Raw genomic sequence first — 14,790 nt, forward strand, 5'->3', positions numbered from 1 at the left:
AAGAAGGCACATGATCACTTATGAACAAGGATGTTCATCTCATGTTATCTAGAGTCATAGAAACTGAAAAACAACTTAATTATCTAAGTAGCAAACTGGCTGTGACCTGTAAGGTGTCTATAGAATGGAGCACATTAAGACACATTGCACCATATGGCTTGGAATAATTAATGCTGTAGGAAAATGCTTGTAATCAGTTAAGTCTAAAAGAATATAAAAAACTCAAGAAACGATATAGCAGAGATCTATGTTATAATTCACATATATAAATAAGAAAAAGACTAGAAGGGAATACCTTACTACAGTAATAAATGTAGCTTAAAGTCATTTCACCTTCTTAATCTTTTTGCAAAAAAATTACCATCTATCTATGAGTGTCTGTATGGTATGTACATATTTATATGCATCATAACTAGAAAAAAATGAATGTTTAAGTTGTTAAGTTACTTTCCTAAGAATTAAGATTTAAAGCTAAAAGCTTATAAACTGCCCAAGAGCTTTATGACAACCCTATACACAACTAGATAGGTAGCTTGATCTACCTGAAACCCTGGAGAGAAAAAAATAATAGAGCAACATAAAAAAATGAGACAAAGAACTGTCCTGTGGATATGTCACCATCTGTGAAGTGTGCAGAGTGACTGTGGGTGTCAGCAGTTGGTTTCCACATCATCAAGGCTAGATTTAGAGAGTGCAGTGTGATTTCAGGAGAGGGCCTCTTCCCGTGAAAGGGTGTGTGTGTGTGTGTGTGTGTGCGCGCGTGTGTGTGAGGTGGCCTAGGCCTGCAAACACCATTCAGGCTGTGAGGAATAAAAAGAAGAATTTTGCATGTAAAGTACAAGCAGAGCTTATGAGGTTGTCAGATGGAAAAGAAATTTGGACAGAACTACTGGACAGATTTCTTAATCTTTTCTGTTCAGATCGATGCATTTGATCAGGATGTCTTCATCAGCTCTTGGTAAGGGCCTCCATAATACGATTCCCAGTAAAGTAACCAAAGTATGGATTAAACTAACAAAAACCCATTTCTCAACAATGATTTCAAATGAAAAATGTATTTCCAACAAAAGAAATACATATTATGAATAATGCCACCTAAGTTTTCCAACAAGATTTTTTTTCCAGAAGTAGATATTTGCAAACAAGTGTTTGGTGCAGTGGTTGCTGTGAAAGTGAAGCCCTTGGCATCACCATTGTCCTGTCCGAGCCAGCGCTGTGATGGCGAATGCTGTCAGGGAGAGCCTGCGTGTGGAATTGGGTAGAACACTCTGTCGAAGAAATAGATCAGCTTCTCGATGTGGGGCATGAAGCCGGACTTGGGGAGAGCAGAAACGGGAGCACATTGCCCTCTGACAGTGAGCGGGGCCGCGGGGAGAGCGGGAGCTGGACGGAGCCAAGCCCGGTGGGCTGATGCCTCCACCCCGAGCATCTGAACAGCAGCAGATGGGCCCTGGCGCCTCCTCACACCCGGCTGACAGATGATGCCAATAGGGGCTGATTGCTCTCATGCTGAATTCTAGGTTAGGGCCTGAGTGTGCACCACAATCAGCTCATTAAAAATGCAGGTTCCAGCCCTGGACGGTGCGGGTTCCATCCCCGGTCTGGACGTGTACCGGAGGCAGCCGATCAGTGCTTCTCTCTCCCTCCCACCCTCTCTCGCTCTCTCCCCCTCTTTCTCTCCAAACATATCCTCTAGTGAGGATTAGTAAAAAATAAATAAATAAAAGGCAGGTTCCACGGCTCTGCCATGTCAGCTCCCAGGTGATTCATTGCACATTCAGTTTGTCCAGCAAGGTGCTCACCTGGCCCCACTGAGGGGCACAGAAGGTGGCACTGAACCCCCACCCCTTTGTGCTCTCCTAGAAGAGAAGCCCTCCTGGGGCTGCAGGGAAGCCGGGATTGCGCATTGCCTGGGAAGTGCGGGGAAGGATCGTGCATTTGTTTCTCTCTAGTGTTCATGCTTCCTCCCCTCTGAGGAGGAAGCCTGTGTTTTCAGCTCTTAGCCATTTTCTTATTCCCTGGAATCGCTTTGTCCTCAGTGCAGAGCTGATGAATGGGCAAGGGGAGGCCAGGCAAGAAAACATCTACTTGCCACCCCCAACCCCCTGCATCTGCGCACTGAGGATAAGTAGTGTGGAGTGGACTGCCCAGGCAATAACTGGAAGCCCCTCTGGCGGGGTGCCCTCACCTCAACATTTGCTAAGGTTGGGACCTGCCTGTGCACTCTCTCTGGAAGACGCATGCCTCCGCGCAGGGCTGGTTGCCGGCTTGCCTTCCAAAGGGAACCGTGCCTTCGCCTTTACGGGCCCTCCTGACCCACCCCACACAGGTTGATCACTTTTCTCCCTGGTTCCGTGTGTCATGCTCCTGCTTCCAAAAATCAAAGCAAATTGAGAGCATTATAAAGGCTCCATTCTGTTGCATCAAAAGAACCTAGCACTTTCGGGCCTTAAAAAAAAAAAAGTAAATCATGTAACTTTCACTTGGCTACACAGAGAAAAGGTTCCCTTGAAATTCAAAGTGAGCTTGATTTATTGTTGAATTATTTATATTTCCAGATCTGAAAAGAAGACTGCAAAAGCGAGGGGGGAAGTACCTCTGTTTACTTTACCAACCCCAAGCACCAAGTCAGCCATGAAGTGCTTTTTGTTCTTTGCTCCCCTAATTGCCATACCTCCAAGAAGCTGGTCTAAACATGCCATCGATCACCTGGTGGCGAATCAAACGCCGGCCCTTTCAGCCCTGCACGTCGCTGTGAGCCACAGTGACACACATTCATTTCCGGCGCAGGCAGCTGCCAGGGAGCGGCATGCGTCTGAACCGTGTGGCCCCCTGTACAGTTCAGGAAATGAGGGTGCTCTATCTGTGACAAGCATCGTGGTCGCACGGTTTCGGGAGCAGCCAGCGCAGTGTGGGGCTCCGCAGGAGTGGCCCTGGGATGCAGACTGACTCTGCCTTCTGCCCACCCACTCATGCCCCAGCCCCAGACCTTGACTTTCATCGCAGCTGTCACCTGAGAAAGTATGCCTCATCCCTTGTGTGCAAGAAATTTCTGGATGTAATCTAACCCGGGATTAGTAAACCACAGGTCTTTAGACGGAGTGATTTTTAAAACCGGGGCCTCTTGGTTGGTCACCACTCAGAGCCCTCGAGGCCGAGGAGTTGATGCCCACGTTTTGACGATGCTTATTTTTTTCAGTGGTAAAATCTGGCCCCACTCCGGCTGGTATTCAGCTTGCATTCACTTCTTGCGCACATCTCCGCCGGGCCAGGTTCAGACAAGCCCGGGTTGGTGGGGGCCAGGCTCTGGTCCCGTGGAAGGTGCTGTCGCTCGGATCAGGGGCGCGACTGCGAAACGCAGCCGGCCTCGGCAGGGACTGCGGCCGGCGAGGCGGTGCTGAGCGTTTGGTATTTTGCATATGGTTAACCGCTTGGAGGTCGTCAAGTGGGGCCTCTGTCCTCGGGTGCAGCAGCTGGGTTTACACAGTATTTCCAGATTGTTTACTTTGACCCGGAGCCAGGGCGACATCGTTTTTCCATTAGGCGTGTTGGACAGATGAAGAGAGGTGAGAAGGGGGACTTCATGGGGCAGGTCTGTGATTTCCTCTTTATTTACATTAAAGGGACTTTTAAGAGTTCTGAAAATTATGAACAGTCCAAATATAAGGTCAACGCAGCAGAGGTAGAAAGAGCCACCACTCCTGTGAAAATGCCCAGAACTTGGGCAGTAAGGAAGCCTCAGCCATGGCCTCCGCTTGGGACCATGTTGGGAACATCATGCTTGTCACTGCTCAGTCTTGCATACAGACGGGGTACAGATAAATGATCTTTATCGCCACATTCAAAAGCTGAAGTCCCAGGGTTCTCATGGGAGAACCTTAGGGGGAGCGAGGGGTTGGGGACCAGAGCCCGCAGGCCTCCCGCTGGCGTGCGCCTCCCACGCAGATGCTGTGCCTGGCGCTGCGCGAAGGCGCGTTTCCAAGGGCGCCCAGAGCCCTGCAGCCCTTTCCCTGGACGGCAGCTTTCGGAGGATGCTCCCGACATCCCGGCTTCAGGGCCTCAGCAGGGCGCGGTCCAGACCCGCCAAAGAGCCTAGTTTCAGGTGTATCCACGCACGGCAAAGCCCTTGACCTTAGGTTAAGTGCCTGCGATCTGAATGAATGTGGTACTTCTTAATGAAACATTCTCTTTTGCTAAAGGAGAAACAGCACTTAAAAATACCAGAACTGATGGCAAACTCAGGAACTGGACTGTATTAATAGGTCACACAGATACCTTTTTGCCCCAATAGTGTTTGGATTTCTTTAGTTAATGGCTGTAGAAAATAACACATGTGACATAAATCCTGTAGCTACACAGTCATGGTGTATATTATGTCTTTCTACATAGGTATTTATGTTTGTGGCAAATGTCCCTTATCACAGCATTTCTTAAGCTTTGCTAAGTATGTGTGGTGGCCTGTCGCCATAATATAGTGTTCCCCAGTGAAATAGCTAAGAAAGCAAATACCGCTATCTGTCCGGAGCAACCCCATGATCCCGAACTCCTGTATCAGCCTACCCGAAAGAAATTTAATTCTAGAAACGGAAAGCTTGTTTAGGAAGGACCATCAACTGTGGAAAGAATTTAGCAAAAATACAACACATGTGTAGACAACACCAAAAGTTGCCCTTTGGGTTAATCCAGTCTCACAGATGGATTGGACATACAGGTTTCAAGTCAACAGACCTTTGCGGAGCGTTGTGTGCCAGGAACTGGGTACTGGGGACTAAAAATGCGTAAGACACAGTCCCTTTCCGTCTGAAAACATTTTTGCTGGCTTGCAAGTTTCTCACCAGATCCTCCCAGACCCAGACGTCCTGAAGCATTCCCCTAGACTTAGAACACTCAGGCCCTTCTTTTCAACCCATCCCCTTAAAGCCAGAATACACACGGAAAGGAGAGGTGGGTGGTTATAGATTTCCGCTCAATTTGTAGCAAAAAGGCGCTAGACTGGGAATCAGAACACCCACTTTCTAGGCTTAGGACTGTAAGTCACCCGCCATACAACCCTGAGGCAGCCTGTGACCTCTCAGGCTCCTGGTATCCGTAGGTAGAATGGGTCGCTGGGAGGACTGTGTGAGGTCACCAGGGGTTATGTGAAAACACTAATCCGGGGAGCTCTATGCAAATGAAGGGGATGCCCTTCTGATGGATTGGGGTGGGGAGTGATTTGAGCTGTTTATACCACTATCTATAAAACTTCAATAACGCAGGAAGCTGCCCCAACTCTGCAGTCTCCCCACTGAACTCATTATATTTGTGTTTTTGGTTTTTTCTCTACCTGCATTGGGTGACTAGTTACAGATTTTTATGTTATTGGGGGTCAGAGGTATGAAAAGGATCCCCATTCAGGGTCACAGTGACTCTGTGGGGCCTCTGCCACTGCTCCTCGGGGAGAGCACAGAGCCCGGAAGCCTCCAAGAGCCTGTTCCCACACAATCCTGACTCTACAGCTCACTTTGGACATGTCTATATGAAAAAACAATCTTTAGCTATTCAAACAGAAAGGTCAGAGGTTTTGCTTGCTTGCTTTCCCTTCCCTTCTGATCATCTCACAGCTCAAAACCAGTATCTACTTTGAGGAAATTTTCTGCAATTAACATGAAAATAATTAAGAGTATTCTTTGGCCAACCCCCAATGGTAAATAAGAAAAATTTTTAAAAATCAAAAGCATCCTGAAATCACAGTTTCTCTACCAAAATGTGCTTATTAATTAAAGACCAGAGGCAGAAACACCTGATATGGCCAATGCTCTCATTCCAAAAAGGCAACTGAACCACAAAACTAATCACTGGAATTTATAGACCCCAGTGGGAGCTGAAAAATCCCAGATGTGAGGGTGGACCCCCACATTCATGGGTCTCTTGGGAATTTTCTATTAAGCACATTCAGATACTGGCTTTGTCCCCACTCGGCTGTGCCTGCACCTCACAGACACAGCCAAGCCTCCTTCGGGTCCGACAGCATTCTCCTCTGCTAGCTCCTCTCATTCGCTCAGCGAGCACGCACAGAGGGCCCGTGCGCCCCAGGTGCTGAGCTGTGCAAGCACGGAGATGAATGGGGCATGAGCCCCATCCTGGGCACTCGCAGCATAACAAGCTTCGTTAGGAGAGCAGCTGGATGAAACTGGTGCGGATGTTAAGAAAAAAATCCAGGGGGAAAATTTCAGAAGTTTGATAGTGCCTCCAAGTCCTCGTAAATGTTTTCTATCTTTTGGTTGAAATACATAAACCTGCCCTATCTTCTCAGACTTAGATGCACAACAGATGTACATGATCAAATGGTCAAAGGGTAGTTATAAAAGACGCAACGCCATGCAGAGCACTTGGGACAAGCCCATGAGATTTGGTCTCCCCACTAAGGATTTCTGACAAAGGAGAGGAAATGTGGGTGCCAGCAAACCAGCTAGAATGAAATGCCTCACCTGCCCCTGGGTGACTAGGTTATGAAGAGGGATTGTCCCCATACACCATGAGCCCCATCCAACCATAGGCAACGTGAAGGGTAAAGAGCTTGGGTTCAGTCGTCAGATTGTTTCAGACCCAACTTCTGGCTTCTCCACTCACCAGCTGTGTGACCTCGGGCAAGTTACTAATTTCCAGTATCACATCTGTAAACTGGTGATAATAAGAGAACCCAGGTCATTGAGGAGTTTTCTGAGGATTAAATGCCTGTTAGCTATCTCACAGTCCTCAGAAATGCCTATGATGATGGAGATCATGTCCCATCCACTGCTTGTAAGTCCAGTGCCTGCACAGGAAAGTTATTCAATAAATATTTGCAGGAAATAAAAAGGAAGGTGACACTGGACACACGAGTGAGGCTTAATTGAAGCCTTAATTTTGACACAAAGCACTTACTTCCTCGGTTTATGAAACCTAGAATTTCAAAACCTTTAAAGCAAAACATAAAACTCAAATTTATGCAGCAGCCAGGCAGGTAATATAAAAGAATGAACTGACATTTGGCGTCAGAGACAGAATGGAGAGAACTGGCCTCTCTCAGGGGCACAGCCATACTCAGCTCCAGAATATTGCCTCACTTTGAGAGAAGCCAGAAATCCAGATTTCCATGTGAAATAGACCAAGTCTTACAACAACTAAGTCAAACTCTAAAAAAATATCGCACAAGCCAAATAACACAGCCTGCCCGTCAGGCCCCAGGCCGCGTGCTTGCCATCCCTGCCTCAGTGGAAGGAGCTCTGTATTTGTCTCTTCCTTTGGAAATGTTTACCAGTGGACGCGAGACATGAGCTCCTTGAACGCATCTCTCCAGTCCTGTTAATTTCAAAAGATGCCCATGGGGGGTCTTCACTTCTTGATGGTTACATTCCACAGTATATGCTCACCTACCGAGGGCTACTCCACTTCCCAAAGGATGCTTATAGTAAGTATAGATCTTTAGAGCATGATTGTGTTGTGGCTGAAATAATAAGAGTCTCCAAAAAACCCTAACAACTTCCTGCAGGTCTGCTATTATGGCAATCTGGGAGAGACTGATTCCACAGTTCACATAGATTTGTTTTGTTTGGAGGGAAAGTCTGGCATTTTACAAAAATACTTAGCAATGGAATGACTTTTCCATAGCACTGATTATTGTACAGCGAGACACATAACCATATGTCTTTGAAATGTGACTTTAAACATTCTCTACTAACACTGCAAGGCAGTCTGCCTTCTAGCCTTTCCATATGAAGGGGATAATTTTCTACAGGCTCACGAAAGCTCCACTGGTTAGGACCCAGTGCTTAGTGAGTGGAAACCTCAACACACATGCAAATCCAGGCTTAGATTCCAGCTCTGTCACTTACTTACTAGCTGTGTGACCTTGGGTAAGTCATTTAAGCTCCCAGAGCTTTCATCTCCACCTCTGCAAAAGAGGGGTCATGACACCTCGCAGGATTATTGGGAGTATTAAATAAAATAACACTCAGATGCCCAAAATCCAAACCCAGAATAGGTGTTCACCATCAGTGTTGGTTGAATCTGAGTCTCTGCTTCTTCTGTCACAAAATAGCACTCCTGTTTCTTTTTTCTTTCCTTTTTATTATTTTATTTATTTTTTTCCATCACCATTTATCCCCTCTATGCCCTCTTCCACCTCCACCCACCAGCACTCCTAATTCTGACCATGACATAACCCTCTGGCAATATCATTAACCTGCCTATTAAATTTGTGAGCTCTGTGAAAAACAAAAGCACAAAAAGCTGAAATTATTTTATATAAACTTTTGGTTTTGTGTCCACAATGGTATGAAAACTAAAGGGTAGAAGGCTGGATGATACCACGCAGAGAATAAAGAAGGCAGAAGGGAGAAAGGCCGGCCCGGCATCCTGGGAGGCACTGACATTTGAAGGATGCGCAGGAAAAGAGGGCCGGGGGTAGAGAAAGGAAGGGGGGCAGTCAGGAGACCAGGCCAGCCAGGGAAATGCTGTGACAGACACCACAGAAGAGTTTCAAGACGGAGCATGTGGCCGGCGGAGTTGTGAAGTCCCGCTAACAAGCGGTGGAAGGCGTGAGAAATGCCCGCTGACTTAGCAGCAGGGAAGCAAGAGTAATTCGAAGGGGGCTTTGAGGGGGCATAAACCAGGTTGTGGTCAGTTCAGTCATGTGTATAAGCTGAAATTTTATAGCAAATTCAGACACCTCTTTAAGAAGTTTGGTCGTGATGGAGAGGAGAAAAAGAAGGTGAAATACGAAAGGGGACACATGGAGACAAGGATTTTAAGGGAAAGACCTGAGCACTGAATTTTTGTGGAACCTATTTTAAAATGATAGCAGTCGTTTTTGGATTCTGGTGTGAGAAAAAAGAACCCCTCACAGTTTCGAGTGCTCCAAGAGGGACTGCAGAAATATGGAAATGAGTAAATTATTTTCCTTGTGCCTCTCAGTGTTTAACTTAAAACTTTTTTGTGCTTTGTCTGTCTTTAATAGGATGTTTTTAAACTCTGGGTTTTAAAAACACAAAGGGAATATTTATATTTAAAGCTTATAACATGTCTTGCCTCAGGTTAGCTGTAGTTAATATCTGCAGAGAAGACAGACATCATAAAATGTTCTATCATAAAGCTGTTTTAGGAAAAACTATGCCAAGTTCTTTTACAAAAATTCTAGAACTGCTGTATCCACATGTGTTATGCCTTTTAAGAGACTCCATTTGAAAAGCAATACCCTTATCTCAATGAGTCTGTTACTATTCAGAGAAAAATTTTAAATTTCTTCTTTAGAACTTCTATTGAAGCTTTAGAAAGTATCTCAGATACCCTCAAAAATGACAAGTTTTTGTCGTGTTGCATGAGTCTGATTTTGGAAATGCATTTGGAGCCATAATTATGTACCAATCCTGTGAATAATGTACCTGTAAAATTTGGTGGCAAAAGTTTTAAATAAAATAAGATGATAAAAGAAAATATGATGGCAAATCTACATGTGCTTGAGTTTGGCAATGGTTTCTTAAATATAACACCAAAGTATAGGTAACAAAAGAAAAAGTAGATAAATTGGTCTTAATTAAAATTAAAAACTTCTGTACATCAAAGAAAACTATCAGCAGAGTAAAAAGACAGCCTAAAAAATGGGGGAAGGTATTTGCAAATCATATACCTGCTATATATGTAGAATGTCCAGAATATATAAAGAACTTCTACAACAACAAAAAAAGTAAACAATCCAGTTCAAAAATAGGCAAAGAACTTGAATAGACATTTCTCCAGAAAAGATATACCAATGGCCAACTAGCACATGAAAAGATGCTCTGCATTATGAGTCATTAGTGAAATAAAAATCAAAACCACCATGAGATACCACTTCACACTTACTAGGATGGCTATAATTTTTTTTTTTTTTAATGGAAAATAACTATTGTAGAAGAGGCTTTGGAGAAATGGGAATCTTCATACAATGTAAAGTGGTTCAGCCACTGAGAAAAACAGATTGGTGGTTCCTCCAAAAGTTAAATAGAATTACCATGTGAGCCAGCAATTCCTCTGCTAGGTATATCCCCAAAAGAATCGAAAATAGAGATCAAACAAATGCTCGCACACAGATGATCATAGCTCCACTCTTCACAATAACCAAACAGTAGAAAAGCCCACGTGTCCACCAATGAGACAAACAAACTGTGGTATATCCATATAATGGAATATTGCGCAGCCTGGAAAACGTGTTTGGTGAAAATGAGCCAGACCCAAAAGGGCGAATATTGTATGATTCTACTTATATGAAGTACCTAGAATAGGCAAATTCATAGACAAAATGAGGCGTAGGTAGAGGAGGGGCATGAGGAGTTAACATTTAATGGGTATAGCATTTCTGTGTGGAGTGATGAAAGAATTGTGGCGATCGTGGGGACAGTTGCACAGCATTCCAAATGTAATTGATGCCACCAATATGTAATGCTTTAAAATGTTAAAACTTTGTCATTTAAAAATATATCACATATATACACATATTTATATTACTCAGCATCAATCAAAAATTGAACAAATTTTAGTTATATCTTTTACCACTATAAGAAAAAATAACCATTTAAAATGTACCACAGTTAAAATTGCATCTAAGGAACCCAACAGTCCTTCCTTTATTTTTCTTGACAAATGCCTCGCTGGAGTGGTGAAATGTAATTGGGTTTTGCACCAAGTTAAACTATCATTAATAGGTGTCAATATTTTTAAACTAAAAAAAACCAAGATGATTAGACTGGTGAGACAGCTTTTTTTCTGTGCTTCCTTCTGAAAGCAACGCCCTTTACATGTGTAACAGGAAATAAAAGATGAAAAATGGGTAGATTTTGCTCTTCAAAGAACGTATAACTTAGGAGTCAGCAATTGGATTGCGGCCTAACTGCGGAGCTCAGGCCCCCTGGAAACGACGTTGGCCAGCTTGTCTTTAGTCAGCTAGTGTGCAGGTTCACGCCCAGTGGCCGAAAGCTTTCCAGATGCTCTGGGGACGCATTTTCCCTTCTCCTGCTTGACTGTCGAGTTTCTTTCTCCCGCAGCCGCCGGGATTTGCGGGTCACACTGGGCCCCACCATTACTCCTGCAAAGCTAAGCACCCCGGACGGTCGCTCACGTGCAACTCGCTTCTTTTGCAGAGCACAGGAGGCTGGGAAACATGACTGTGACCGTGAGGAAGACCGCCCCGTCGCCCGAGGCCGTGCAGATCCTGTACCAGCGCATGAGGTACGAGTACGAGTTCTACCACTACGTGAAAGAGCAGTTCCACCTGCTGAAGCGCAGGTTCGGGCTGCGGTCGCAGGCCAGCGAGCCGCCGCCCAGGCCCCAGTTCTTCATCCCGGCCCCGCTGGGCACGGAGGAGCCCGTGGGCGACGACCAGCAGGACGACGAGAAGTGGCTCGAAGAGATTTACAAGAGGTGATGGCGCCGGCCCGGGGCTGCTTCCCGTGGCTTCCTCTCCCTTTTCCAGAAGGATCTTTTTGTTTGAGGAAGAAACATCCTGAAGGGACTGAATTAATGCTCGGCTGCATTAAAAGGAACAAAACATTCCCACAGGTTGGGGTCACTGGGAAATGCCCGGTTTTGCGGGTTTTATTTGTTTAATTTTATTCTGTGTTTTTCCTGGCTCCTTGGGCCCTTCCCGGGTGCGCTAAGGTGACTCCATCGCAAGGCATCTCGTCATAAAATAGCTTTTCCCCCCCTGGTGCAGTGAGAGAAGGAGGGAAAGACAGCCCACAGCCCAGTAACTTATCATTTGTGAAAGGACTTGCAGAAACATTACCTCAGTGGTAGGAGACATCCAGACATGTTTATTTTGCTAGAAATACAAAACCACTTCAGAGCCCAGGGAATCCACTCCAGAAGGATCGAAGAGGAGAAGGGAGGACAGGTCGGGACATCAGAAGGGAGGATGCCCCAGGATTGGCGGCCCTGCCCCCGTGGGTAGGTTCTGCCTCTGGTCCGTCTCAGGGGACACTTACTTGTCATGAGCAGCACACTTGTTATCTCTGAAGGAGCCAGTCAGCCCTGCCACCCGCCACCCGAAGCCCTGAGTCCCTCTCAAGGTCAGAGCGCGTGGCCAGCCCACTGAGACATTCCATGCCGAGCGCGGCTGTGGCAGATTTCAGAGGAGCGTGGCAGGGAGGAGAGCTTGTTGGCTGGGTGAGGAAGAGGGTAGGCGACACAAACCAGCCCTGGAGGTCACGTGGCGCAGGAAAAGGTGCCGTCCTGTCCTTTGCACCCACCGCGAAATATTTCTGTCCCAGGAACCAGTGTCGCTCTGGCATTTAACCTGCGGTAGAAGCTCTAAGCCCGGCCGCAGGCCCTGCACAGTCTGTCGGGCGCACCCCGGGCCAGCAGGGCCCAGAGTACCCGGCGTCTTCCACCTTCTAGTCCCTTAAGAGGTGCCTGGTTTTGGTAAAAGGGGGAACTGGGTTCTGTGCAGGCAGCAGGGAAACTATGGTCCCATTTCCTATGGGAGCAGCGAGAGCTTCTGGGCAGGAGGCTGCCTGACCGGCTTTATGAGAAGGTGGCCGCCCCCAGAGTGACCCAAGCGGGTGTCGAGCGGTGTCGGGTCTCCAAAATATCCCCTCCCCATCCCGCTCCCATCCCCTGCCATCTACCTGCGACGCCTGGGTCCCATCGTTAGGCACCTCTGTCCTTGGATTTGGAAATGTTTTCATCTTTACCCGCCCCGCACACTGACGATAGCTGTACCCCCGGGCGGCTAACGCACGGCCGGCTGAGACGCGGGGTGCAGGCGGTGGCGGCGGGCAGCCCACGCCACGGATTTGTCTCCTCTTTTCTCCCCTGGAGCCAGCCCTTCAAGAGCAGAGCAGAGTGTGAGTTGGGAATACTTAGTCAATAAGACTCTAACTTTACACAAGCTACACATTTTCTACTTTTCAGAAACCAACAAGTTTCTCTAGAATTTTTTCTGCGTTCCCTAAAATTGGACGGTAGCCAGGATATAAAGCAAGTCATTTGGAACCTGTCAAGTGTGCACTAAAGCTACTTTATCATGAGATGGATTGAGAAGGCTCCACCCCGCGGGAGTCCGGTGAAGGCCGGGACCGCAGAGGCGCAAAGTCCAGCATTCGGCCACCCGTGGGCCTCCTTTCGGCCTCAGAGAACCGGGGCAGCGGAGTGATTAAGGGAAATGTAGAATTGTGGTCACTTCTAAGAAAAGAGGAAAAGATCCTTTGTCCCGTTTAGAGAGACCGGGGCCCTACCATTAGACGTGCTTTAGAAAGCAACCCGAAGAACAGTTACCACATTCAGAACGAGCGGGAACTGCCGCCTGGTATGTTGTGAGCCATTTCTACGAAAGTGCATGTAGAGAATAATTAGTTTACACACTGTGCCATCTCACTCTCGGAAAATAAAGTTGAGTTGGCTGAGAGCTCTCTGCTCTTATCAGAACATCCGGACCACTGGTCATTTGACAAACAGTATCTCTGAGCGCAAGTTCCCAGGAGCGTTTCTACCTGTGTGTTCAAAGGCATTTATCGTGAGCAGTGATCGTTACAGCGTCACAGCAGAAGATGCTGACTGACTTACCTGCAGGGCCCTAATGTTCTTTTGTCCCAACAAACAGTCCTTAGGTCCGTAAAGTCAAAGCACTTCATCAGTATATTTGGCACACATGACAACATTTCTTTGGCCCTGAGCCCAACACAGTTTGTACTTCATGAAATATATTGTACATTTTACATAGTTTAATTTAAAAAATACATTTTAAGCTGGTTGATCTTTGACTGCCTTATTTATTATAACCTTTCAGCACATTCCAAGATTTTAGTTACTCAGGAAGGAGTTAATTAAAATGATTTTATTTTGGTCTGATGGATGTTTTTTAAAAGGAAAATTATTATTATGAACCTTCAGCCTACTTTCCTTGAGTGCCGTAAAAGTGCTTGTAAATCTTTTTTTTTTTTTTTTTAAAGAAGAATGAAAAAAATGGTGTTTGACATTGATGGAAACTGAAAAATATATATGGAACAGAAACAGGAGCTGAGCTGAAATAAAAGCAATCTGTGTTTGAGATGAAGTGTTCCTTAAGTTATTCATTACCCATGTAAATAAGTGAATATAAATAAGTTGAAATTTTTTCCGTTCTGTGGATATCTGGAATAAAAGTGCCTGCCGTTCCTCAGCCTCCTTAGTTGGCCAAGCTTTTTCCTCAAGATGTCATTTTTTAGAAAGCTGGACTTTAAAAAATCTGTGAACTCTCATTGTTATAATTAGATGACACCAAAAAATCTGGCTGAAAAATTAGGGTTCATTCATGTCATTGTGTGTATAAATCACTAAACAGCTGCTGACTTTACAGCTGTGCCCACTGGTTGGTTAGGTGTCAGCCTCTGAGCATGTTGGCAATGACTGGGGAAGCCAGGATGGGCCACCTGCTGATCTCTTTCTCAGACATGTGGAGCCTCAAAAGCTGGATGATCCTAACCTCCCATGTGAGCTGTTCTGATCCAGAAATGCTGTCCCTGAGAACTTTCACTGCTGTATTGAGGGGAATTTACAGAGAGAGGAGAAATCCTCCTGAATTCCAGCCACATTCCAACCACTCGAGACTACTTTGTAGACGAAAAGAACAGGAATCTTGGTACTAAATGAAAGAAAAATCCATTTTGGCGATCACATGCTTTACTACAAAGTAAGAATCTGGGTCTCAAACCCCAAAGTGATACGTGGTTACCTTTCTTTATCAGTTAATTTGTTGTTCTGTAGCCCAGTCACATGATGTTTGACTCTGGGAACTTTTAAAGGTGACAGTAGTAAACA

At 45.8% G+C, this 14,790-nt stretch overlaps 1 protein-coding gene across 3 annotated transcripts in view; it reads left to right on the forward strand.

The window, feature by feature from the left end:
• The window catches only part of UST (uronyl 2-sulfotransferase), a 237,259-nt gene extending 223,218 nt beyond the window's left edge, over positions 1–14,041 (forward strand). For 2 of the 3 annotated variants that reach the window (XM_016223922.2, XM_016223923.2), the window contains one exon: positions 11,136–14,041. In XM_016223922.2, coding sequence (XP_016079408.2) covers positions 11,136–11,419 — 284 coding nt within the window. In that variant the 3' untranslated portion in view covers positions 11,420–14,041. Of the gene's footprint in view, positions 1–2,558; positions 2,860–11,135 lie in introns of those variants that run through there. The other variant, XM_016223924.2, reaches the window with a different exon arrangement.
• The last annotated feature ends 749 nt before the right edge of the window (positions 14,042–14,790 follow it).

This window comes from Miniopterus natalensis, chromosome 5 (assembly GCF_054644295.1).
Source record: "Miniopterus natalensis isolate mMinNat1 chromosome 5, mMinNat1.hap1, whole genome shotgun sequence".
Taxonomy (NCBI): Eukaryota; Metazoa; Chordata; class Mammalia; order Chiroptera; family Miniopteridae; genus Miniopterus; species Miniopterus natalensis.